The following is a 20,627-nucleotide window of genomic DNA, read 5'->3' as shown; positions in this document are numbered from 1 at the left end:
TGGTAAGGTGCCTCAGGTCCATGGGGGAGGCCCTGGGAGGCCAGGTACAGGCCATATATGAATGTCTCTCCACTTAGGGATTAAAAATCCTTCTCTGGATTTTGCTACGGATGATTTTCAGCACCAGAGCACAGAGGCAATACAAGGTAAAAGGATGGAATGCCTGGCCAGGAGGTATGTCCAGAAAACAAGTTAAAGTCTGGTTGAGAAGTTTTTTAACTGAGAATTATTACTGAGGGGGAACGTAAGACATAGCCATAGCAGAGAAGGAGGTAATGCTATTATTAATGCTATTATTTTATGTTATAACTTTTTAATTTAATGTTATTAACACTATATATTAGTACAGTGTATTACACTTAGCATTGAGGCCTAGTCTCAAATATAGTGCACTGGCAAGGTGCAATCATCAGATTTTCTGTACTATTTTAAATTGAGACTAAAGAGGTTTCTTGTTTTGCACAGGAGGATTCCTATATAGATGGTGGTAGTTTACCCAAGAAGAACTAAACCAGTGTATTATTCGTAGACTTCGTCTCAAAGCAAGCAAAGATCATGAATGATCCCAGTTTTGACCTCATGCTGGCATACACCAGACCTTCTAGCTCCAAACCAACAAGTTGCTAGTGGTAGTACATAAAACTAGTATCTCCTCGTCAGATTCTCCTTACAGGTATCCCAAACCCTCTAGACAAGAGAGCAAAAGTGAAGACCCTGGGAAGGCGTGCCCTCTACACATGAAACCACATCAAAAGCCTGAAATGTAAACCTTCCAAAAAAAAATTTCTTGCTGTACCAGGAATACACCACTTGAATGCTCTTAACTGATATCCACTAGGGAAAGAACTAGAAGTGACAGATTGCCAGGTGAAAGGATGGGTCTGGATGGAAAGGATCTAGGTTTATCAACTACACTTGCAGCATGTTACTAAACAGAGGACAGGGGATATCTCGTTTAATCCTAGTATGAGAGAAATAGTTTATCACCGTTTAGATTAACCTCTGTAGGAGAAGGATGGAAAACAGGTGAGAAAGATTAGTTTGAAGTCCAAAAATCAAACAACTTAGCATAGCAAACTCCCAGCTTAATGCTATTACTGGTACTTTCTCAACTTAGCTGTAAAGAAAATTCAGCCTGCATACATATGTTTTTATACATTGTTATTAAAGCATTATGGTCTGACAATGGTTAATTATCTATTCTTGTTAAAATGCACATGGTTGGGATACTACATTTTATGCATGTTGTTGTTATTGTTTCTATACACTATTGAAAGATATACTGAACACATTTTCTCCAGACTTTAAATTGTTTTGATTCCTATCCCCTACCATATTCTTTCAGTGACTTTCACCTCTGTTCTTCCTTGATTGTAAAATTGTATAGAGTTTTTTGCTTGGATATACGGAATGGCTTTCTTTGTTAAACTGCAAACCTTCCTGTGCATTGATAATGCTCAATAATTAAACAATTATTTAATCACTAAATTACTGATCACTAGGCACTGTCTCCTATTACAGTTATTAAACATTTATACAATCTTGTAGGGAAAAAGAAATTTTAATATTTATATTATACTGAAAAACAACTTCAACTTCAAGTTTCTTTGCATAAATATCTAAAATTGAGGATCACTTACCGTTCAGGTGATTCTTCACAAATGCTATGGCAATCGGTAGTTTCCAACATTAAACTACGAGTAAGGTTCTGTACTCCTGGATAATGGAAGTTAGCAAAGGAGTGAGACATGGGAGATGTTTTTGTCCCAAGATCTGTGATACGTTTCTCATGACCTGTTAACCCACAGGAGAGTCCATCCAATGCAGGATTTAAGGAACGGGTCATGTAAGCATCAGCGGATTGAGGTCGCCTCATGGGTGAAGACGGATAAGGAGAAAGTTTGCTGATGAGGGGTGTCAAAAGATCAGCGTAGGCAGCTTTTGTAGGTTTTAAAAGTTTGTCAACATGAATGTTAAGCATTTTTTGTTCAAAAGCACAAGAGAAAACAGTAGAGGGCAAATTCTGAAGCCACGATAGCAAACTAAGGTCCAAATCATCACATCCATTCCCGCATAGAAGGTCAATTCCGAGTAACACTTCACTCTCTGTAATTTCCTCTCCTGTTGCTTTACTCTGACAGAACTCAACACAACATTCATATAACAGTCCCTTCATCAGAAGCTGAAATAAGCGATTATTGCTTGCTTTAAATCCAGCCTCACTTAGTTTTCTATCAGCAGGAATAAACTCTGCCACCATGATACAAGCCTCTTCAAAACAGTGAACTCGTGCGGTGCTGGGATTCCAGTCCTTGAATTCTGCATGGTTAGTCAGACGAGGCAATGTGAGTAGTAAACACAGTTTGCTATAATCTTCTTTACAAGGACAATATTCTTCTAGAGCATGTAGGCACTGCACAGCTTCCTGCATTGTAAATTCCAACTGCGGGGAAAAACATTTTTGTTTATTTAAGGAAAAAAGGTCACTTTGCACAACATAGCTGCAATTCATTTTCTCTGCTAAAGTTATTTATTGATCACACCAATACAATATAGTGCATATTATTTTCCTAGGAAATCTAGTGGTATTTCTTTCTCATATACATTTTTAGACCACATTTAAAGCAACTTCTTATACACATATTTTATATGTCTGGTGTTAAAACTAGACTACTTTTTAATGCAAAAGAGCATTACTTTTTTCAGTCAGTCCACATGTCTCATAGATGGTTGTCCAGAAATCCAATTAATAACAATAAACAAAGTATCAATAGTAATGGACAGCTTGGGTGCAATTCCAAAACAACCAAAGCACCACTTGAACACTATCAGTCACAATCTGTCAATTGCAAAAGGCAGCTTTACTTGGAATAGCCTGGTGTGAAGCTGGTTTGCCCCCTGTGGTGCACCATGGATAGTGCTTAAGGATGAACCAAATGGTAGTCTTAAGGCAGCCAAACAACAACTCTGTAGTTATATGTAGTCTCCTGGCTAATGTAACATCTCCATATGATAAACAAACAAAATTGGAATAGCTTACATCCTGTGATACCTCTAACACCATCAAACATCCATATCTGCCTATCTCAGGTCCTTGGTAAGGACTCGATAGATGGGCAAAAAAGCCAAATCCAATCTGAATTCAGACTGTGTGATTAATAATAATAATGATGATGATGATGATGATGATGATAATAATAATAATAATAATAATAATAATAATAATAATAATAATACTTTGCCTTGTCAGGAATAAGGAATTCTTCATTTAAGGAATAATGACTAAACTCACTGGTAAATAAGAAATGGAAACATTTCCAATCTTCTGTATCATATTAAAATCATACCTCAAAAAACTCAGGCAAATAAAGGAATTTAACTACGGAAAAAAAGACATCAAATTTCATGTCACTTAAGCTTCTCTGGGGAGAAGATTTCAGAGTAAGAGTCTCATGATGAAAAGGACCTATTATAAATCACTGCCTGTCTTATTTCAGTACATGGAGATTTTTTTTTTTTTAATTTGATTTATATGCCGCCCTTCTCCGGAGACTCAGGGGGCCTTACAATGCGCTAAGCAATAGCCTTCATTCTTTTGTATATTTATACAAAGTCAGCTTATTGCCCCCATAACTGGGTCCTCAATTTACCTACCTTAGAAAGGATGGAAGGCTGAGTCAACCTTGAGCCTTGGCAAGATTCGAACCTGCAGTAATTGCAGGCATCTGGTCTTAATAACCAGCTTAATAACAGGGTGCCTTAGACCACTGTACTACCAAGGCTACCAAGAGATGTTTAAATAAGAGTCTTAAAGAAGATATTACTATCAGCAAGGTTTTCTTTAGTCCAACTTGAAGGAATTCAGCATGATAGCTTGCTTAACATGACAACATTCAATCCTTGTGATAAAATTGTGTTTGAGGATCATTGTATTAAGTGGAACTTAGTTTTTGCTTAACAATAGATGTCATTATAAGGTAAGGTAAGACTGAATTTGCTACTACTAAAAATCAAGAAGTATTAATTATTTTTATGTTCTACTATGAGGATGTTATGTATAAGTCTCAGAGCTTACGTGATGAGGCTCATCCTCTGCAGACATTGCATTATTTACACATAAGGCTTCTAAAAATTTCTGCTTCAATATGATGTAACGAAATCTGTAAGAAAAAAATAGAAATGCAAATTAAGTAGGAACAGTTACAGAAATTTCTAAGAATTTTAATACAAAAAGCATTTAGATTGAAATTTTGAAAAACAATTGAATGGTTGTTGCCTTACAATTTTCTGATTACAGCAATGACAAGTTACTTAACTGTTATTTTGTTTCTATTTACATAAAGAAAGGTTAACTGTTATTAGTTCAACTGATAAGCAGTCAAATAATAATAATAATAATAATAATTTTATTTCTATACCGCCCTTCTCCCGAAGGACTCAGGGCGGTGTACAGCCAATTTAAAAACACAAGACACAACAATAATTAAAAATTAAAATAATTAAATAGATTTGGCCGATTTAAAACCCCAAAAATTTAAAATACCCCAATTTAAAATTATTAAGTTGATAGCCCGGCCTGGCGGAACAACAGGGTCTTCAATGCGCAACGAAACACCCAGAGGTCGGAGATCTTGCGCATTTCCGGGGGCAGTTCATTCCACAGGGCTGGGGCTCCCACAGAGAAGGCCCTCCCCCTGGGTGTCGCCAGCCGACATAACTTGGCCGATGGCACCCTGAGGAGACCCTCTCTGTGGGAGCGGACTGGTCGGTGGGAGGCTATTGGTGGCAGAAGACGGTCTCGAAGGTACCCGGGTCCTATGCCATGGAGCACTTTAAAGGTGGTAACCAACACCTTGAATCGCACCCGGAAGACCACTGGGAGCCAGTGCAGCTCGCGCAGGAGGGCTGTCACGCGGGCACAACGAGTTGCGCCCATAACCACCCGCGCGGCCGCATTCTGGACCAGTTGGAGCCTCCGAGTGCTCTTCAAGGGGAGCCCCATGTAGAGAGCATTACAATAGTCCAGCCGGGAGGTGACAAGGGCATGAGTGACCGTGCGCAAGGCGTCCCGGTCTGAATACATTGAATAAGTTCTACAATTAATTTTTAAGAAGTATGAACTCTGTGAGTGCAAGTGAATCTCAAAATAAAATAAACCTATTAATATGGGCATTCTTGCACCTATTTCCTTTATTTTTTTTTCTTTTGTACAGCAGTTCCAAATTTCGTTATGCACAATGGAGAGTTTTTTAGAAAAAAAAAAAAAGAAACCTATCAATACTTGGCAGCAGATGGTCTTATGATCCCAGGCAATTAGATATATAGCACTAAAAATAATTGTTTGTCTAAAAAAAAAACCTAATCTCAGAAATAAGTGTTCATCTTTTGAAACAGTTTACAGGCCATTTTTTCAATTCGACCTGAACCAGCAAAATTTGCCAGGATTAGTTAAATACCCTGTATTTGTGATATTCTAGCATTAATCATATGAACAGGCTTGCAGTTATGGTATTTTGTAATGATAAGGAAAATTCTTGGTGATTATATTCATGCAATCTTCTTGGCATCAGTATAGTTAGCCTTTCTGTTTTTCTAAGTGTTTTTTATTTCTCAGTATAATCTATAGTTACTAGTATTACAAACATTAAAAACTGATTACCTTTTCTTGTCAAATTTATCCATGCACTCTAGAGGCTGGATGAACTGAAGAACCTCATCCCACTGGCCATCAAGAATCAACTGTCTTTTTAAAAAAAGGGGGGGGGAATGAAATAAGACTTAAGGAACAAACAAATCATTCCTGCAATATAACAGTCAGCTTTCAGGATGCAATACTCTGGAAACAGTTAATAAAACTATATGCTCATTTTAGCAGGTAATCTTTGAGGCTCTACAGACTGATCCAAGAACATATGGTAAATTTTTGTTCTTTCAAATTTGTCTAAAATACTTCAGTATCAATGTAAATACTAATACATTTTGGAAATTTTAAACTTTTTTCAATTCTGTAGGATAACAAATACATAGCTCACTAAAATATATTTTTATGTTGAACATAAACTGTGCGAAAAGGGGGATATAAACATCCTTTTATATGTAATTACAATATAAATTCTTGGCAAATGGATGGCACAGTCCAAGAGATAAGAATTGCAACAGCTAAAATAGTTGAAAAGATTAAACTGTGTGTGGAATTTTCATTGTATAATGTATTACAATTTCTCACCAGTTCATATCTCTGTCTGTCTGTCTGTCTGTCTGTCTGTCTGTCTGTCTGTCTGTCTGTCTGTCTATCTATCTATCGATCGATGTATATAAATTAAAATTAGCCTTTTTTTTTTCAAACCTAAAAGAAAGAAATGTCTAAAAATAACTAAGGATGCAACAAATCTGCATTTTATAATGCTATAAAGTACTGGTGGCAGGCAAGAAAATTACTTTAAATATTTTTGCTATTTTTAGACAATTAAATCTCCCCTCTTGTAACATATTATATATAATTAGTACAAGATAATGAAAATTTAATCTAATTATATCTTATTAAAGATTGTTTCAAACCAAATTTGAGTTATGTTATTTTAACTGCTTGTAGATCTTGTAACCTCTTTGCACTGTAGCCCATAATGTAACTCTGAAAAGAATTTGGTCTTGTGGATGGGGACTTGTAGCAAGGTCTTTTATTCCCTTTTATGTTGAATGTGAAATATTTCGCATCCGCTCAATTCCAAAAGGCACCTGAAGCAGGCCCACTGAAGGATGTCAACCTGTTAGCATTATTTGACACATACCAACTTCCATTGCTTACTTCAGCCACTGGAGGTACTTACAATTATAATTAAAAGATTTGAGATAATGACTGATTGCAAAATAGGTTATATGATATCATGGAGAACCCTATAGTTCTCCATTGGATTTTTAATCCAGAAAGATTTATAGCAACCAAACATATATTTTTTTATTTATTCATTCATTTATATCCCGCTTTTATTATTTTCATAAACATATAATGTAATATATATAATGCATACTGAAAATGGAAGGTAAAATTACTTTCATTCTTTTTTGCAGAAAGTGAGACAATTTTTATTCTTAAAAACAGCAATAATTTGGGGCAATGGACTAAATGACTTTTTTTGCCCTCTCCTATTGATCAGCTCAGTGAATAACACCGACAAAAGCCAGTGTTCCTTGCCAGTTCTCTGTATTTGTTTCCGCAGCTGTGAAGAGGATTGTACAAAATAGTTTAAAGACACAGGAGGGTAGAAACAGGATCATGTGGAAATGCCCTTGGTCTGACAGGGATTAAAGCATCTTAATTAAAAAATGATTCACTTTATTTTGCCGCATATTTAATAATGTGGTAATAATTTATACCTTAAGAAAAGCATATCATCTGAGAATAGTCCATTAATTACACCACTTTCTTTCTCTAGAGCCAACATACTGATATGAAGCTTTCTTGAATTCAAGAAATCCAGTATTAGTTTGACTATTTCAGCTTCTTTTATGTTCACTGTCTCTTCAGCTGTCATTGTGTAGGCTGAAAAGCAAAGAAAAATACATATCAAACCAGATCCAACCTAAGAAAATTCCATCTGGCATTACCTTTTATTTAAACAAGCAGAAAAAACTTAAATTAAAATTGCTGCCATTCAATACATTCATATCATTTATACAGGTATTCACATTTGTTATCTTTGCCAAGAGCAATGCTAACATACTAAGCTATGTTTTAATTTACAAGGATTCAGAAGCACAAACAAGATTAAACACTTTTTAACAGTCTACAGAATATCTACACATTAATAAAACAGAAATTCTACCTGATATTATAGCTACATATATACAGATTTTAATACACATACACATACAATTCTTAAGTATATACAGTCATGGCCGTAAATGTTGGCACCCCTGAAATTTTTCCAGAAAATGAAGTATTTCTCACAGAAAAGTATTGCAGTAACACATGTTTTGCTATACACATGTTTATTCCCTTTGTGTGTATTGGAACAAAACCAAAAAAGGGAGGACAAAAAGCAAATTGGACATAATGTCACACAAAACTCCAAAAATGGGCTGGACAAAATTATTGGCACCCTTTCAAAATTGTGGATAAATAAGATTATTCCAAGCATGTGATGCTCCTTTAAACTCACCTGGGGCAAGTAACAGGTGTGGGCAATATAAAAATCACACCTGAAAGCAGAAAAAAAGGAGAGAAGTTCACTTAGTCTTTGCATGGTGTGTCTGTGCGTGCCACACTAAGCATGGACAACAGAAAGAGGAGAAGAGAACTGTCTGAGGACTTGAGAACCAAAATTGTGGAAAAATATCAACAATCTCAAGGTTAGAAGTCCATCTCCAGAGATCTAGATTTGCCTTTGTCCACAGTGCGCAACATTATCAAGAAGTTTGCAACCCATGGCGCTGTAGCTAATCTCCCTGGGCATGGACGGAAGAGAAAAATTGATGAAAGGTGTCAACGCAGGATAGACCGGATGGTGGATAGACAGCCCCAAATAAGTTCCAAAGCAATTCAAGCTGTCCTACAGGCTCAGGGAGCATCAGTGTTAGTGCGAACTATCCGTCGACATTTAAATGAAATGAAACGCTATGGCAGGAGACCCAGGAGGACCCCACTGCTGACACAGAGACATAAAAAAGCAAGACTACAGTTTGCCAACATGTACTTGAGTAAGCCAAAATCCTTGTAGGAAAACGTCTTGTGGACAGATGAGACCAAGATAGAGCTTTTTGGTAAAGCACATCATTCTACTGTTTACCGAAAACGGAATGAGGCCTACAAAGAAAAGAACACAGTACCTACAGTGAAATATGGTGGAGGTTCAATGATGTTTTGGGGTTGTTTTGCTGCCTCTGGCACTGGGTGCCTTGAATGTGTACAAGGCATCATGAAATCTGGGGATTACCAATGGATTTTGGATCGCACTGTAGAGCCCAGTGTCAGAAATCTGGGTATTCCAGCAGGACAATGACCCCAAACATACATCAAAAAGCACCCAGAAATGGATGGCAACAAAGCGCTGGAGAGTTCTGAAGTGGCCAACAATGAGTCCAGATCTCAATCCCATTGAACACCTGTGGAGAGATCTTAAAATTGCTGTTGGGAAAAGGCGCCCTTCCAATAAGAGAGACCTAGAGCAGTTTGCAAAGGAAGAGTGGTCCAAAATTCCAGGTGAGAGGTATAAGCAGCTTATTGATGGTTATAGGAAGTGACTGATTTCAGTTATTTTTTCCAAAGAGTGTGCAACCAAATATTAAGTAAAGGGTGCCAATAATTTTTTCCAGCCCATTTTTGGAGTTTTGTATGACATTATGTCCAATTTGCTTTTTGTCCTCCCTTTTTTGGTTTTGTTCCAATACACACAAAGGGAATAAACATGTGTATAGCAAAACATGTGCTACTGCAATACTTTTCTGTGAGAAATACTTCATTTTCTGGAAAAATTTCAGGGGTGCCAACATTTACAGAGCCTTGGTAGTACAGTAGTTTAAGGCACCCTGTTATTAAGCTGGTTATTAAGACCAGCTGCCTGCAATTATTGCAGGTTCGAATCTCACCAAGGCTCAAGGTTGACTCAGCCTTCCATCCTTTCTAAGGTAGGTAAAATGAGGACCCAGTTTGTGGGGGCAATAAGCTGACTTTGTATAAATATACAAAAGTATGAAGGCTATTGCTGAGCACATTGTAAGCCGCCCTGAGTCTCCAGAGAAGGGCGATATATAAATCAAATAAAAAAATAAAAAAATAATAAAAAAATTACGGCCATGACTGTATAACTATTAACATGACAGAAGAAGACATATTTATTACAAATGAATACTTTGTACTACATTTGTTCTATTAAATCTGTCTTTTCAGTTTGAGGAAAAATGTCACTTATTTAATGCGATTCAACATTTTCTCCTCATTTATATTTCATTGCAAACTCAAAGAGCTAGTCAGTATATATTATTCAAAATAATATCCATAGATCAGACTTTGGGCATATGATATCAGTGGGGGATGAAGTAGAAGAAATAGCCATGGTTGGCAAGTAACTGGAGTAAGAGGAAGATACTGGATGAAATAAATTGACTAGATCAAAGAGATGAATGGAATATCCTTGAAAGGAATATGAATTATTAACAGAAGCAGGTCCAATAGTATTTGCCCTTGCAATCCCCAGGGACCATTTCCAACTCTATGATCCTTAACTGATTAACTGCTTGGGGCTAGGAAAAAAAATACAAAATTGTTAATAAAAATGCTGTTTTTAAACACTGGAGAAACAGGAAATGTTTTAAACAATGCCAACTATGGAAAGCCTTAACTAAAATCTGCAATTCAATTAATATATTTTAGAAATGAAAGTTCATACATCTTTTTTGCTGATAAATAAAATAAAATTAAGATGATGTTTTTTTCTGAAAAACTGCAAAAGTGATATTTCAACACTGTTGAAAAAATGTTTTAATTGGCTTTCTTAAAACACCTGCATTTTTTCCAGGATCCCATTTTGATTTGCATTCATATTTTAAGGCATAAAAGATTAGAATAATTTGAAATGTTCATACTTATCAATTTGTTTTATACTCTTGCTGGCAAAAGAAAAAGGAAATGGCAGCTAGCTTAGTTACTTAAAGAAAATTGAGTATATATCATTGTGCATGACAAAACACAGTCTCTGAACAAATAAGATATTTTCCTCAGTTGAAAATAGCTGCTTGTATTTTTTTCAGTTCTCATTTAGCAATTGGGACATTTATGTTGTACATTTATGTTGTAGGAAGGCCACCCCTGCCCAGATTAAAATATTATTTATTCTTAACGTTAAAAAGAGGCAGGATAGAATATTTTCCCTAAAGGAGAAGAGGAGAAAAATCTTAATGAAGGCAGAAAACAGCCGCAAGCAGAAACTTGAAGAGGAATGGAGATTTTGTATCCATTCAAAAAGACTGGACCAATCTATTCCTAAGCAAAGAGACTCCAAATAAGCAACATAATTAGACAAGCCAAAGCTGAAAAGATTAGCTCAAACAAACACCTAGGATACATTTCCATTTTTGTCTGTAGAGCCAGCTATGACCCCTACATGACCCCATAGGAATCTGGCAACAGCCATTAAAATATTAAAGGACACATTCTTACACAGGAACAGGCAGCTCAATCACAAAGCCCCAAAGACTGTATACAAACCCACCTACTTTCAACCCCATTTTGTCAGCCACCCCAGAAACATGCTGCTGTCACTAGTTTCTGGTTACCAAATAAACAGAGACTTCCTTTCCTGCAGTTTGCCTCCATTTTTTTCCCAGTGTCTCTCTCCTGGCTTGGAACTGGACCGGATTTTTCTTCCAACAATGTGATCACTGGAAATATTCCTGTCTAGAATGGGAATCTCAGAGGAACAAACTGGCAGACCTTTACTACTCAAAACTAAGAGATCTTTAAATAGAGCTTCTTAGATTTCTTCTCTCTCTTCATCCTACTACATCCTTTTACCCATGAGCATTGATGGATCCTAAATTTAATCTGTTTTTTTGGTAGCTGAATAATAATTGTATGCAAATCTGACATATTTAAATATTCAAGGAGTTCTTAAAATGAAAATATTACAGATGTGAAATATGAACAATTAGCTGAATGTTAAGGTGAAGAAATGCAATTAACACACCTTATTTTATTAAATATGTGTACATGCTTTTGGGCAGAAAGCAACAAAATACACAGGGAATAACCTATACCGTGGTTACACTTAATAACAACTTTAGTAGTAGTGCCAAAAGATACAAAAAGGAAAAAAAAGATATTTATACCTTTCTTAAGTGGAATAGAAACATGACAATTTGAATTACCTCATCTATAAAACAATTGTCATTAAACATGAAGGAACTATGTCTTGTCATGGACTAGTCTAATTTTAATCAATTCACTGACAACTAATTAAAGCAGTCTTCATATAAAATGTGTAACTGCCACTATTTCACAAGTCAGTAAATTCATTTCTGTACATCTCCACCCCGGACCACCCCAATGATGCCCTTGAAGTGATGTCCCGGTGCTTGGAGGCTGTGCGGATCTGGATGGGGAGAAACAGACTCAGACTCAGGCTCAAACCATCCAAGACCAAGTGGCTGTGGTTTCCGACATCCCGATATAGTCAGTTGGTGCCATCACTGACTATTGGGGGCGAGTCATTGGCCCCCACGGAGAGGGTTCGCAATTTGGGTGTCCTCCTGGACTCACGGCTGTCTTTAGAAGAGCACATGACGGCCATGGCCAGGGGGACTTTTTATCAGGTCCGCCTGATTCGCCAGTTGCGTCCCTTTCTAGATCGGGACTCGTTAAATACGGTCACTCATGCTCTCGTTACTTCCCGCTTGGACTACTGCAATGCTCTCTACATGGGGCTCCCCTTGAGGAGCACCCGGAGGCTCGTTGGTCCAGAATGCCTCCGGGTGCTCCTCGGGTGGTTATGGGAGCGAAGTGGCGCACCCATGTGACCCCCCTCCTGCGCGAGCTGCACTGGCTCCCGGTAGTCTTCTGGGTGCGCTTCAAGGTTTTGGTTACCACCTTTAGAGCACTCCATGGCATCGGACCGGGGTATTTACGAGACTGCCTTCTGCTACCAATAGCCTCTCACCGACCAGTACGCTCCCATAGAGAGGGGCTCCTCAGGGTGCCGTCGTCCAAACAGTGTCGACTGGCGGCCCCCAGGGGGAGAGCTTTCTCTGTGGGGGCACCTACCATCTGGAACAAGCTCCCTCCAGAGATACGGAGGATCCCGCACGTTTCGCCGTGCTCTCAAAACTTTTCTATTTCAGCAGGCTGGCCTGGCCTAACTCTCCTCTTTTAAATTTTTAATTCGTGATTTTATAAATTGGGTGTTTTAATCTGTGTTTCGGCCAAAATATTTAATAATTTTAAGGGATTTTTAATATTTGTATTATCTGTATTTTATCTTGGCTGTTCATCGCCCTGAGTCCTTCGGGAGTAGGGCGGTATAGAAATAATTAAAAAAAAAAATTCATTTGGCAGTGGGTTTCAGCCACAGACATGAAGTACATTTTACATTTTCCCTATTATTAGGCTATATTAGGTATGTGGTAAAATTCAGAACATCCGTAAGGTTAGGAGCTATGGAAGACTGGTTTCTATTAGAAACAAGTTTCAGCTTTTTGCTCAATTTAATAATTCACTGCTACAGAATAGAGATTAAAGAATTTTACACAATTGAGGATTAGAATTCAAGCTGCAAAAATTATAGTCACAATGACAAAACTTGTATGAGTCACAACAATTACCTGACAAAGGTAGCTAGTACTATGGAGATTACATGACAATATTCCTTCCCACAAATATTTAAAAGCTAGCAAACTCAAATGTTATAAAACTACTATAACAATATTTCCCAAACAACAAAAAATATTTGCAGAATATCATTAATACAACAAAATAACATCTTATTCCTTGGTAACCTGTAACTATCTGGCAATTTAATGATCATGGTATCTCTTCTGACAGGTAATTGCTCCCGTTTACACTTTGAAGAAACACAGGTATTCCTTACACAAAACTTTCAACACACATTCTGTACTTATGCACCTATACCATGTAATTAATAAAGGATTTTAATTTATTTAGATAGGCCCCTTAGTGTACCTTCAACATGATTCTTTTAGAATTAATAGCAGATGTTAAAGTGTTTTAACTGTTATGTTTACTTAAACTCAATTACTAATGTCAGAGTTCATATTTTGATGGAATAATTAAATATTTACATACCGGTAATTAAATGTTTACTATGGAAGCAGAAAGTTTCTATTCAAGTACTTCACACTATTTCGGACTGTGATTTTTTTTTTTAATATTCCTTTTTCTTCTGCTGCTTATTTTATTGCTATCTGTGCTTTTTCATCTATTTTTAATAGTTATCTGCTAGAGAACTCTATTGCTAGGTTGATTAAATAGACATATAAACATAACTGAGCCAATATTTGTCTTTTACTCTTGTTATATAATCAGGATTAAATAAGAATAAAGAGCCATCTAAATATTATGACTTGATCTAAATCTTTGAAACAGCTTCCTGGCATGGATCACTTAATAGATTAGTAGCTTCTAAATTTGATGTGCATAAAATGTAAATTTGGACACAGATCACATATATTTCGTACTGAATATATAATAAACTTTAATGTGCCCTCCTTAAAGAATGCTATTGTCTTCATTTTTTAATTATATCCCGCAATTATAGGAAGATTCCATCTGCTCAGTTTATAAAAAGTATCAGAATTTGTGCATATACTTAGATCTTTAATTGAAATTAAAGGGAAATAGAAATATTTTAGTTTAGTTTATATGCACCTTAATAAAATTACCAAAGGAAGACGGATATATTGAAGACACTGTAGAAATAGTTATAAATTGCTAAAGGAAAATAGTTCTTTGTATTTTTTGTTGTCCTACTAACTGGTAGTACTCAACTAGCTGGACCAAGAAGAAAAGTTCTACACAATCTTAAGTATGCCTCCCATACTAGTTGAACTAACAGGGATGTATAAAACTGTTGCATTCCTTATAAATAAAATCTTTGTTCTTCACTATGGTATCCCCTAATATAAGGCAATATTAGGGTTAATCTTTTTAACAATTTAGGCATATGGAACAGGTATAGACAGGACAATATGGAAAACGTATACAAATACAATTACCCCCATACCAAAATAAACTTTTCAGGTGTTTGGATTACTCAATAAAGGTTATAGAAACTTTCGCACTGCCACTGTTTTTATTCCACAAACCCTCTGTCTGACAAATTATGACTATATTCATTTCTGCTAAAGTGAACAGTTGAGAACAAGGAATAAATAGTTACTCCCCACCACCACCACCCTAGTTAGGCAGGTTGTGCCACAATAAAACTCCTTCCTCCTCAATCCAAAGAACAAAAAGGAAGGGGAAAGAAGCCTGGCACTTTGTAACAGCTTCAGAAGAGAAAATAGATAACAACCCTACTCATCTTTACTTCAACTCTTTTGTCTGGACTACAGAGGAGGAGCTATAAAGTCCTCAGATTATCATTGCATTTACAGGAACTGAAGCTTAGAAACCTGAAGGAAGGCTGAGGCAAGTTTTCCTTCTAATGTGAAAAAGGAGCCACAAAATCCCAAAGTATCAATTTGTAGTTGTTTCACATATACTACAGTTGAGTCAGAAATAAATCACAGATCAGCTGTCCAACACCATAGATACCATGGAAACACGAATATGCTTTCAAAGTTATACAGAACACTTATGTAGAAATGAAGAGAAAAAATGCTATGATTTAAAAATGATAGAAAATATTTGTAGCTTGGGTGGTAGATGTTGGTGGTAGTTTTTTCTCTGAGCTTGCTGTTTAGCTTCTGAATTTGATGAATTCATTGAAGCCTGGTATTCAACCAATGGATCTATCAACAAACATGTTGATTTGGAGTCAACCTACAAACTCATAAGGAGCCGTATAAATCGAACGATCAACCGATGGCACCAACCACATCTTCACTGGATGATCTTCACACACAATTTCCAGCTGGTTGTATGACAGGTGACATGGCCTGATCAGCCGGTCATATGATCCACATGACAGAGATCAATAAAAGCGGTGAAGAATTGAAAAAAGTCCCGCTCAGGATGTCACCTAGCCTGGTGACAAAACATTCGGAACAAAACAGCAAGCTTGGAGAACAAACCACCACCAACAAATGATATGATTACTTTGCATCCTTGCTTCATTTAAATAAATCCTGTTAAATGAACCATAATAATAACACCACAAAACTGATGCACCCAATTATTTATAATATTCCTCCTTCCTTCCAAGTGGCTTCTAAAGAATCTGGAGATTGCTCCATTAATTTAAAAAATATTTGTACAGAAAGTATTGGACAATATATACTGAAAAAAACTGTTAGCAGCTGTAGACTAGAGGGTAAAAAAGATGACTCTGATGGAGATATAGAGATTATGTTGCCAAGGCAACAAGGCTAAAACAGTTTTAAATCCACAGTATCCAGATAACATTCAGAAGTGACTCAGGTAGACAGACTTGAAAGAGTCTATCTATTCAATCTCAATAAAAATAGTTTTAGACATTCTGTGTTGATTTCAAGGTCTGGTCTTGGTAGTGGGGCTGATATCAATAGGGGCACTGAAGAACCAGAATCTAAATTCATTTTCAGTTTAGTTTGCCTTATTAATGTGTGACAGCTGGTATCCATGGCCAATGGAGCTCCAGTGTTGACGCTACATAACCCAATAGTTCAAAGAAGGCAGACACAAATAGATTTAGTTATCATTTCTGCTTTCTCTCTTGAAAGATCCTAGCATCTAACTAAACAGAGGAATGAAATCTTACTAATGGTACAGACAGTAATACTTCAATTGCTAGGACCTTGCAGTCAATCTATGATCAAGTATTAACTTCTACAATCTTTTTCAGCTTTGTAGATAATCTTTTATTCAGTCTCGATGTAAATCCTTGAACAAATAATGTTGTTTTTTTCAGCTTTATTGCTTGTCAAGGTGTTAAAATGATATGTTTCCCCTTTCCTCTCCAATCCTTTTGTTTGTGTATTCATCTCTTTTGCCTTCTGTCTTTTATAACGTTGTCCTAATGTTGGGTTTATCTTACCTCTGATTTTAAAAGAAACACTCAGAGTCTTTTTTTTTTAACTAAAGAGCAGGACAAAAATGCTACTGATAAAGAAAAAGAAATTCGGTTTTGGAATGTAACTGTTGGTATTTAAAACAAAACAAAGATAAGGGCAACAATAGCAATACATGTAATATTTTGAATTTAGAGCAACAACCTATTCTATAGAAAAAGCAAGATTCAACACATTTTCTTTAGCTTCTTCCCAAATACCAAATGTGGTCCAATTCTGTTTAGTTTTCAGAGTTATCATTCTGAGACAAACAGGCCTTATCTTTTCATATCATTTCTTTCCATCATTCTGTTGGAACAGAAAGAATAATGAAAGAAAGGAAGCATATAAGTTATGACTTAGAACTGGAATTTGTTCCAATTCCTTTACCAGCACCGGACATGGGAAACATCTATATTTTCCTCCACGAAATAAAGTAATGTTTTACTTTTGCACACTCCTGCACATGTCCTGCTAATCACAAACTGGAAATGCCTCAGGAACCATATTTAACTCACCATTGATCCACCCAGCAATCAGCCTGAACTCATTCTTTTTGCTTCAATTTTCAAATGGGGTTGCGCTATAATCTATAAATGACATATCATAAAGAGGCATAGTTAGGGGCATGAGCCTACTCTGATCTTATCAGCTATCTGCAGGTACACACTCCTCTCTGTTCTCTGGGCGCTTAATTTTTTCAACAATTTGCCTTTGGCAGTGAGAAAGTCATACTTTTTCACTGTGCAAAACATGTACCTCTCCCATTTCTTTTGCTAAACTGTAGATGGCAGGGGAAGGGGAGGATCTTCTGGTGCCAGTTCTCCCAGGAAAAAGACCTTTTCCTACAGAGTGATGATTGAAAAAAAAATATACTTTACTGCTTTCCTCCAACAAGCTGCTCTTTAGTCTTACAATAAATTTGTACCTCTACAGATTGGACACTGCAATGTTTACACAATGGAGAGTATTTTCATATGCATTCAGTGGTCTTTTAAAGAATCACCCCAGTAGTTTGGTTCTGCAGTGCCTGCTCAACAGTAGGGATGGACTGCTGTTCCATCTGTCCACTCCCCTACTTCACCTGGTCCCAGAGACAACCTTGGGAATTTTTAAAGAGAGAAACTTTAAGACCAGTGCTTTATTGTGAACTACTTCTGTATTGCAGAAGGGAAAGAAATGATAGATAAGATGAAACAACTTCATAGGTGGCTTAGGAACAGAAGTGGCCAAACTGGCACTAAGCTGCAAGCAATTTAGTGGAACAAGCAATTATTAAGCATAATAGGATAATAATGAAACATGGAGTAAAGGGCCATGCTCAGCAAAATCCAACAGAGTGTGAAAGGAAACAAGAAGGTTGAGTTAGGATAAGGAAGGCATAGGAGTAGGGGCACATGACAAGAGGATGAAAGAAACATGGAGACCAAGAGTGATTTAGATTGTAGGGGGCATGGGAGAAGTAAAAGCTATGTATTATAGTATATGTTTGGGAAAGATGCTCCTGAAAGAATATAAAAATATAAGTAGCAACGAAGTGGCATGGATGTATCTTTACTGTATGTGCTGGAGTGGGGTGACTGAGACTGCTGGAAGTAATCTCAAACAAGATAAAGCAGTGCGTTTTTTTGTGACTGAAGTGTTTCATGATTGGGCGTGTCTACTATGATAGCAGTTTTGTGAATGTCCGATTTCTGCAATTGCATTCTGAAGCCATGGACCCAAAAGGGTTGGAGGCTCCTGAATATTTAAAGTACAACAGATGGACAGGACAGGAACCAGTATAAGGTGATATATTATTTATCTGCAACAATTAGTAGATACAGAAGAAGAGGAAAAATAAATTACAAGCACATCATCTTTTGTTTATATGTATTTTGTGTGTGTGTATACTGTAGTGCCAAAGTAAACAGACTCATATGGATAACCACTAGCATTTAGTTCTCTATAATTCAAATATACCAGTGGCACATTATATTCCATAAGGGTTGTGGCACAATTTTATATTCATAGCATCCTTAAGATTTCCAATCAGTTTAAATGAACAAAGAACAAGGAATTCCATTTAATCGATCATAAGTTATCATAACCACTACAACATTTCCAACTATCTGTTCACAGGCTGTCGAGTTCAAAACTTTTGTATAACCATAATGCTGATTTTTATTTGTATACAAATATGCCAATAAACATACCGGAATTCAGCATGTGTGCATTCTCATTAATAGGTCTCTATTTTTTTTTTACTGCAGCTCTATCATGCAGACAAAGGATTGTTGAAAGTATGTGAATCTCTTAAGTGATCTTGAACTCCTGCTACAATGCTATAGATTAGAACAATTGCCCTGATGTGACACGGTGCCAATCTTTGCAATAAAACTGCAGGCACATAATTCTTAATACTCACAAGAAACAAAGTCAACAATAGCAACCATAGATTGCTTTCTTAGAAAAAAAAAAATCAAGATTGAAAACCTGAGAACAAGCAGAGGGGAAAAACCCTGCACCTTTCAGTGACAAGGCAAACCTAGATTTCAATCATTGAACTTTATATACCCTATTTATATTCAGTGTTTCTCCTTAGAAAAAAGAAAAAAAAACACCTTTCTATCCAGCCTGCAAGATCATCACCGAAGTAGTAACCTAACCGTAGGGAAGAAGAGCCAAACAGCAGCAGGTGCTGTTAAAACCCAGGGAGGTTTTTTGGCTCCTGTGTGGATGCTGCAATAACAAAAGAATGTAAAGAGGCGCACAAGGTGAGAGGAGAACAACTAAGGTCTCAGATGCGCAACCAACGTCGGTCACAAGTTGGGCAGCAACGGCAACACAGACACACACAAACACACCCCTTCTGACCTGGAAGGCAGGACGGCAGGGGACGACGCGAGAAGGCAGGCAAGGTCAACTGACGGGAGGCGAGAGAGAGTTAAAGAGCCTCGTCCTTCCGCCCCTTTCAGCATCCACGCAGCCCCACCGAGGCTGTCTTTCTCCTCCCCGCCGCGTCGCTTCCTCCACCGGCGCCAGTCCCTTCTTCCCTCACTCCTACCCACTCCCCTCAAGGTCTCCCACCAGCCCAGACGCCTGATGCTCCGAGGCCTCCCTCGGGCCTTCTGCATCCCCCGAACTCCTCCTGCACGGCTTTCCCAAACCGCTTCTTCAGCGTCGCCACTTCAGCGAAAGCCCTGCCTCGGCGGCCAGCAATTGACCCGCCGGTTCCCGGGAATCGCCTCACACCACAAACGAAGGACTCACCTACAGGGCGGGCCTTTCCCGAGCCGCCGACTCTGAGGAAAAAAATCGGGGTGAGGGAGGGAAACGCACAAAATGGCGGCAGGAGCTTCCCAGGGGTGTGGGAGAGGAGGAGGAGGAGGAGGAAGAAGAAGAAGAGCCCGTCCGAGACTTGCGGCCACCGGCGCCCACAAACGCGGGCCCGTGCCGGCGGGTTGTTGCTTTGCTCGCTTCCTAAAGACCCGAGAGGCGGCGGGCCGGCTGTGTGGTTGTCAAGCGTCTTCGCCAATCGCTGCCCGGGAAAAGCGGCTCCGCGGAGCCCGGCGGCGAGGCTTGGGCGGAGTGACAGCGCAGCCGCCTGAATGGGAAAGCGACGAAAGGGGCGGCGATGGCGGGCGGTGGCTGCATAGAGGCGCTCCGAGGAGCGGCGTTTCCCAGGCGTTGGTGGTGGCTGGACCGGAGCCCAAGTCTAGGCAGAACAGTGGACGGGGCGGCGGGGGCAGGGATTGGGTTGGGAGGCAGGCAGGACACGGCTTCATGGGAACGGTCCAATAAAAGAGCAGCTCCCCCTCGTTTCATTCCCTTTGCCTTTATTCCTCGCCACGGATTCTGTTTTCGGCCCCTTCCTTCCCCCCAGAAAGGTGCGGACGAGATTTGGCCGCCTGGAACGTGCCGCTTGGGAAGGCTTCCCACCGCAGGGATAT

The 20,627-nt window shown here is 38.2% G+C and overlaps 1 protein-coding gene across 1 annotated transcript in view; it reads right to left on the bottom strand.

Annotated features, from left to right (window-relative positions):
- Positions 1-19,979, bottom strand: part of WDR47 (WD repeat domain 47) — a 40,905-nt gene extending 20,926 nt beyond the window's left edge. Inside the window, exons 1-5 of the mRNA XM_070939327.1 lie at positions 19,948-19,979; positions 7,375-7,540; positions 5,660-5,743; positions 4,076-4,160; positions 1,641-2,443 (exon numbers count right to left, since the gene is read on the bottom strand). Of these exons, the coding sequence (XP_070795428.1) occupies positions 1,641-2,443; positions 4,076-4,160; positions 5,660-5,743; positions 7,375-7,532 (1,130 nt within the window). The 5' untranslated portion in view covers positions 7,533-7,540; positions 19,948-19,979. The remainder of the gene's footprint in view (positions 1-1,640; positions 2,444-4,075; positions 4,161-5,659; positions 5,744-7,374; positions 7,541-19,947) is intronic.
- Positions 19,980-20,627: the final 648 nt, after the last annotated feature.

This window comes from Pituophis catenifer, unplaced genomic scaffold (genome assembly GCF_029215685.1).
Source record: "Pituophis catenifer annectens isolate HBS135680 unplaced genomic scaffold, rPitCat1.0.hap2 SCAF_3, whole genome shotgun sequence".
Lineage (NCBI taxonomy): Eukaryota > Metazoa > Chordata > Lepidosauria > Squamata > Colubridae > Pituophis > Pituophis catenifer.
This window is presented reverse-complemented; position numbering and strand designations above follow the sequence as displayed.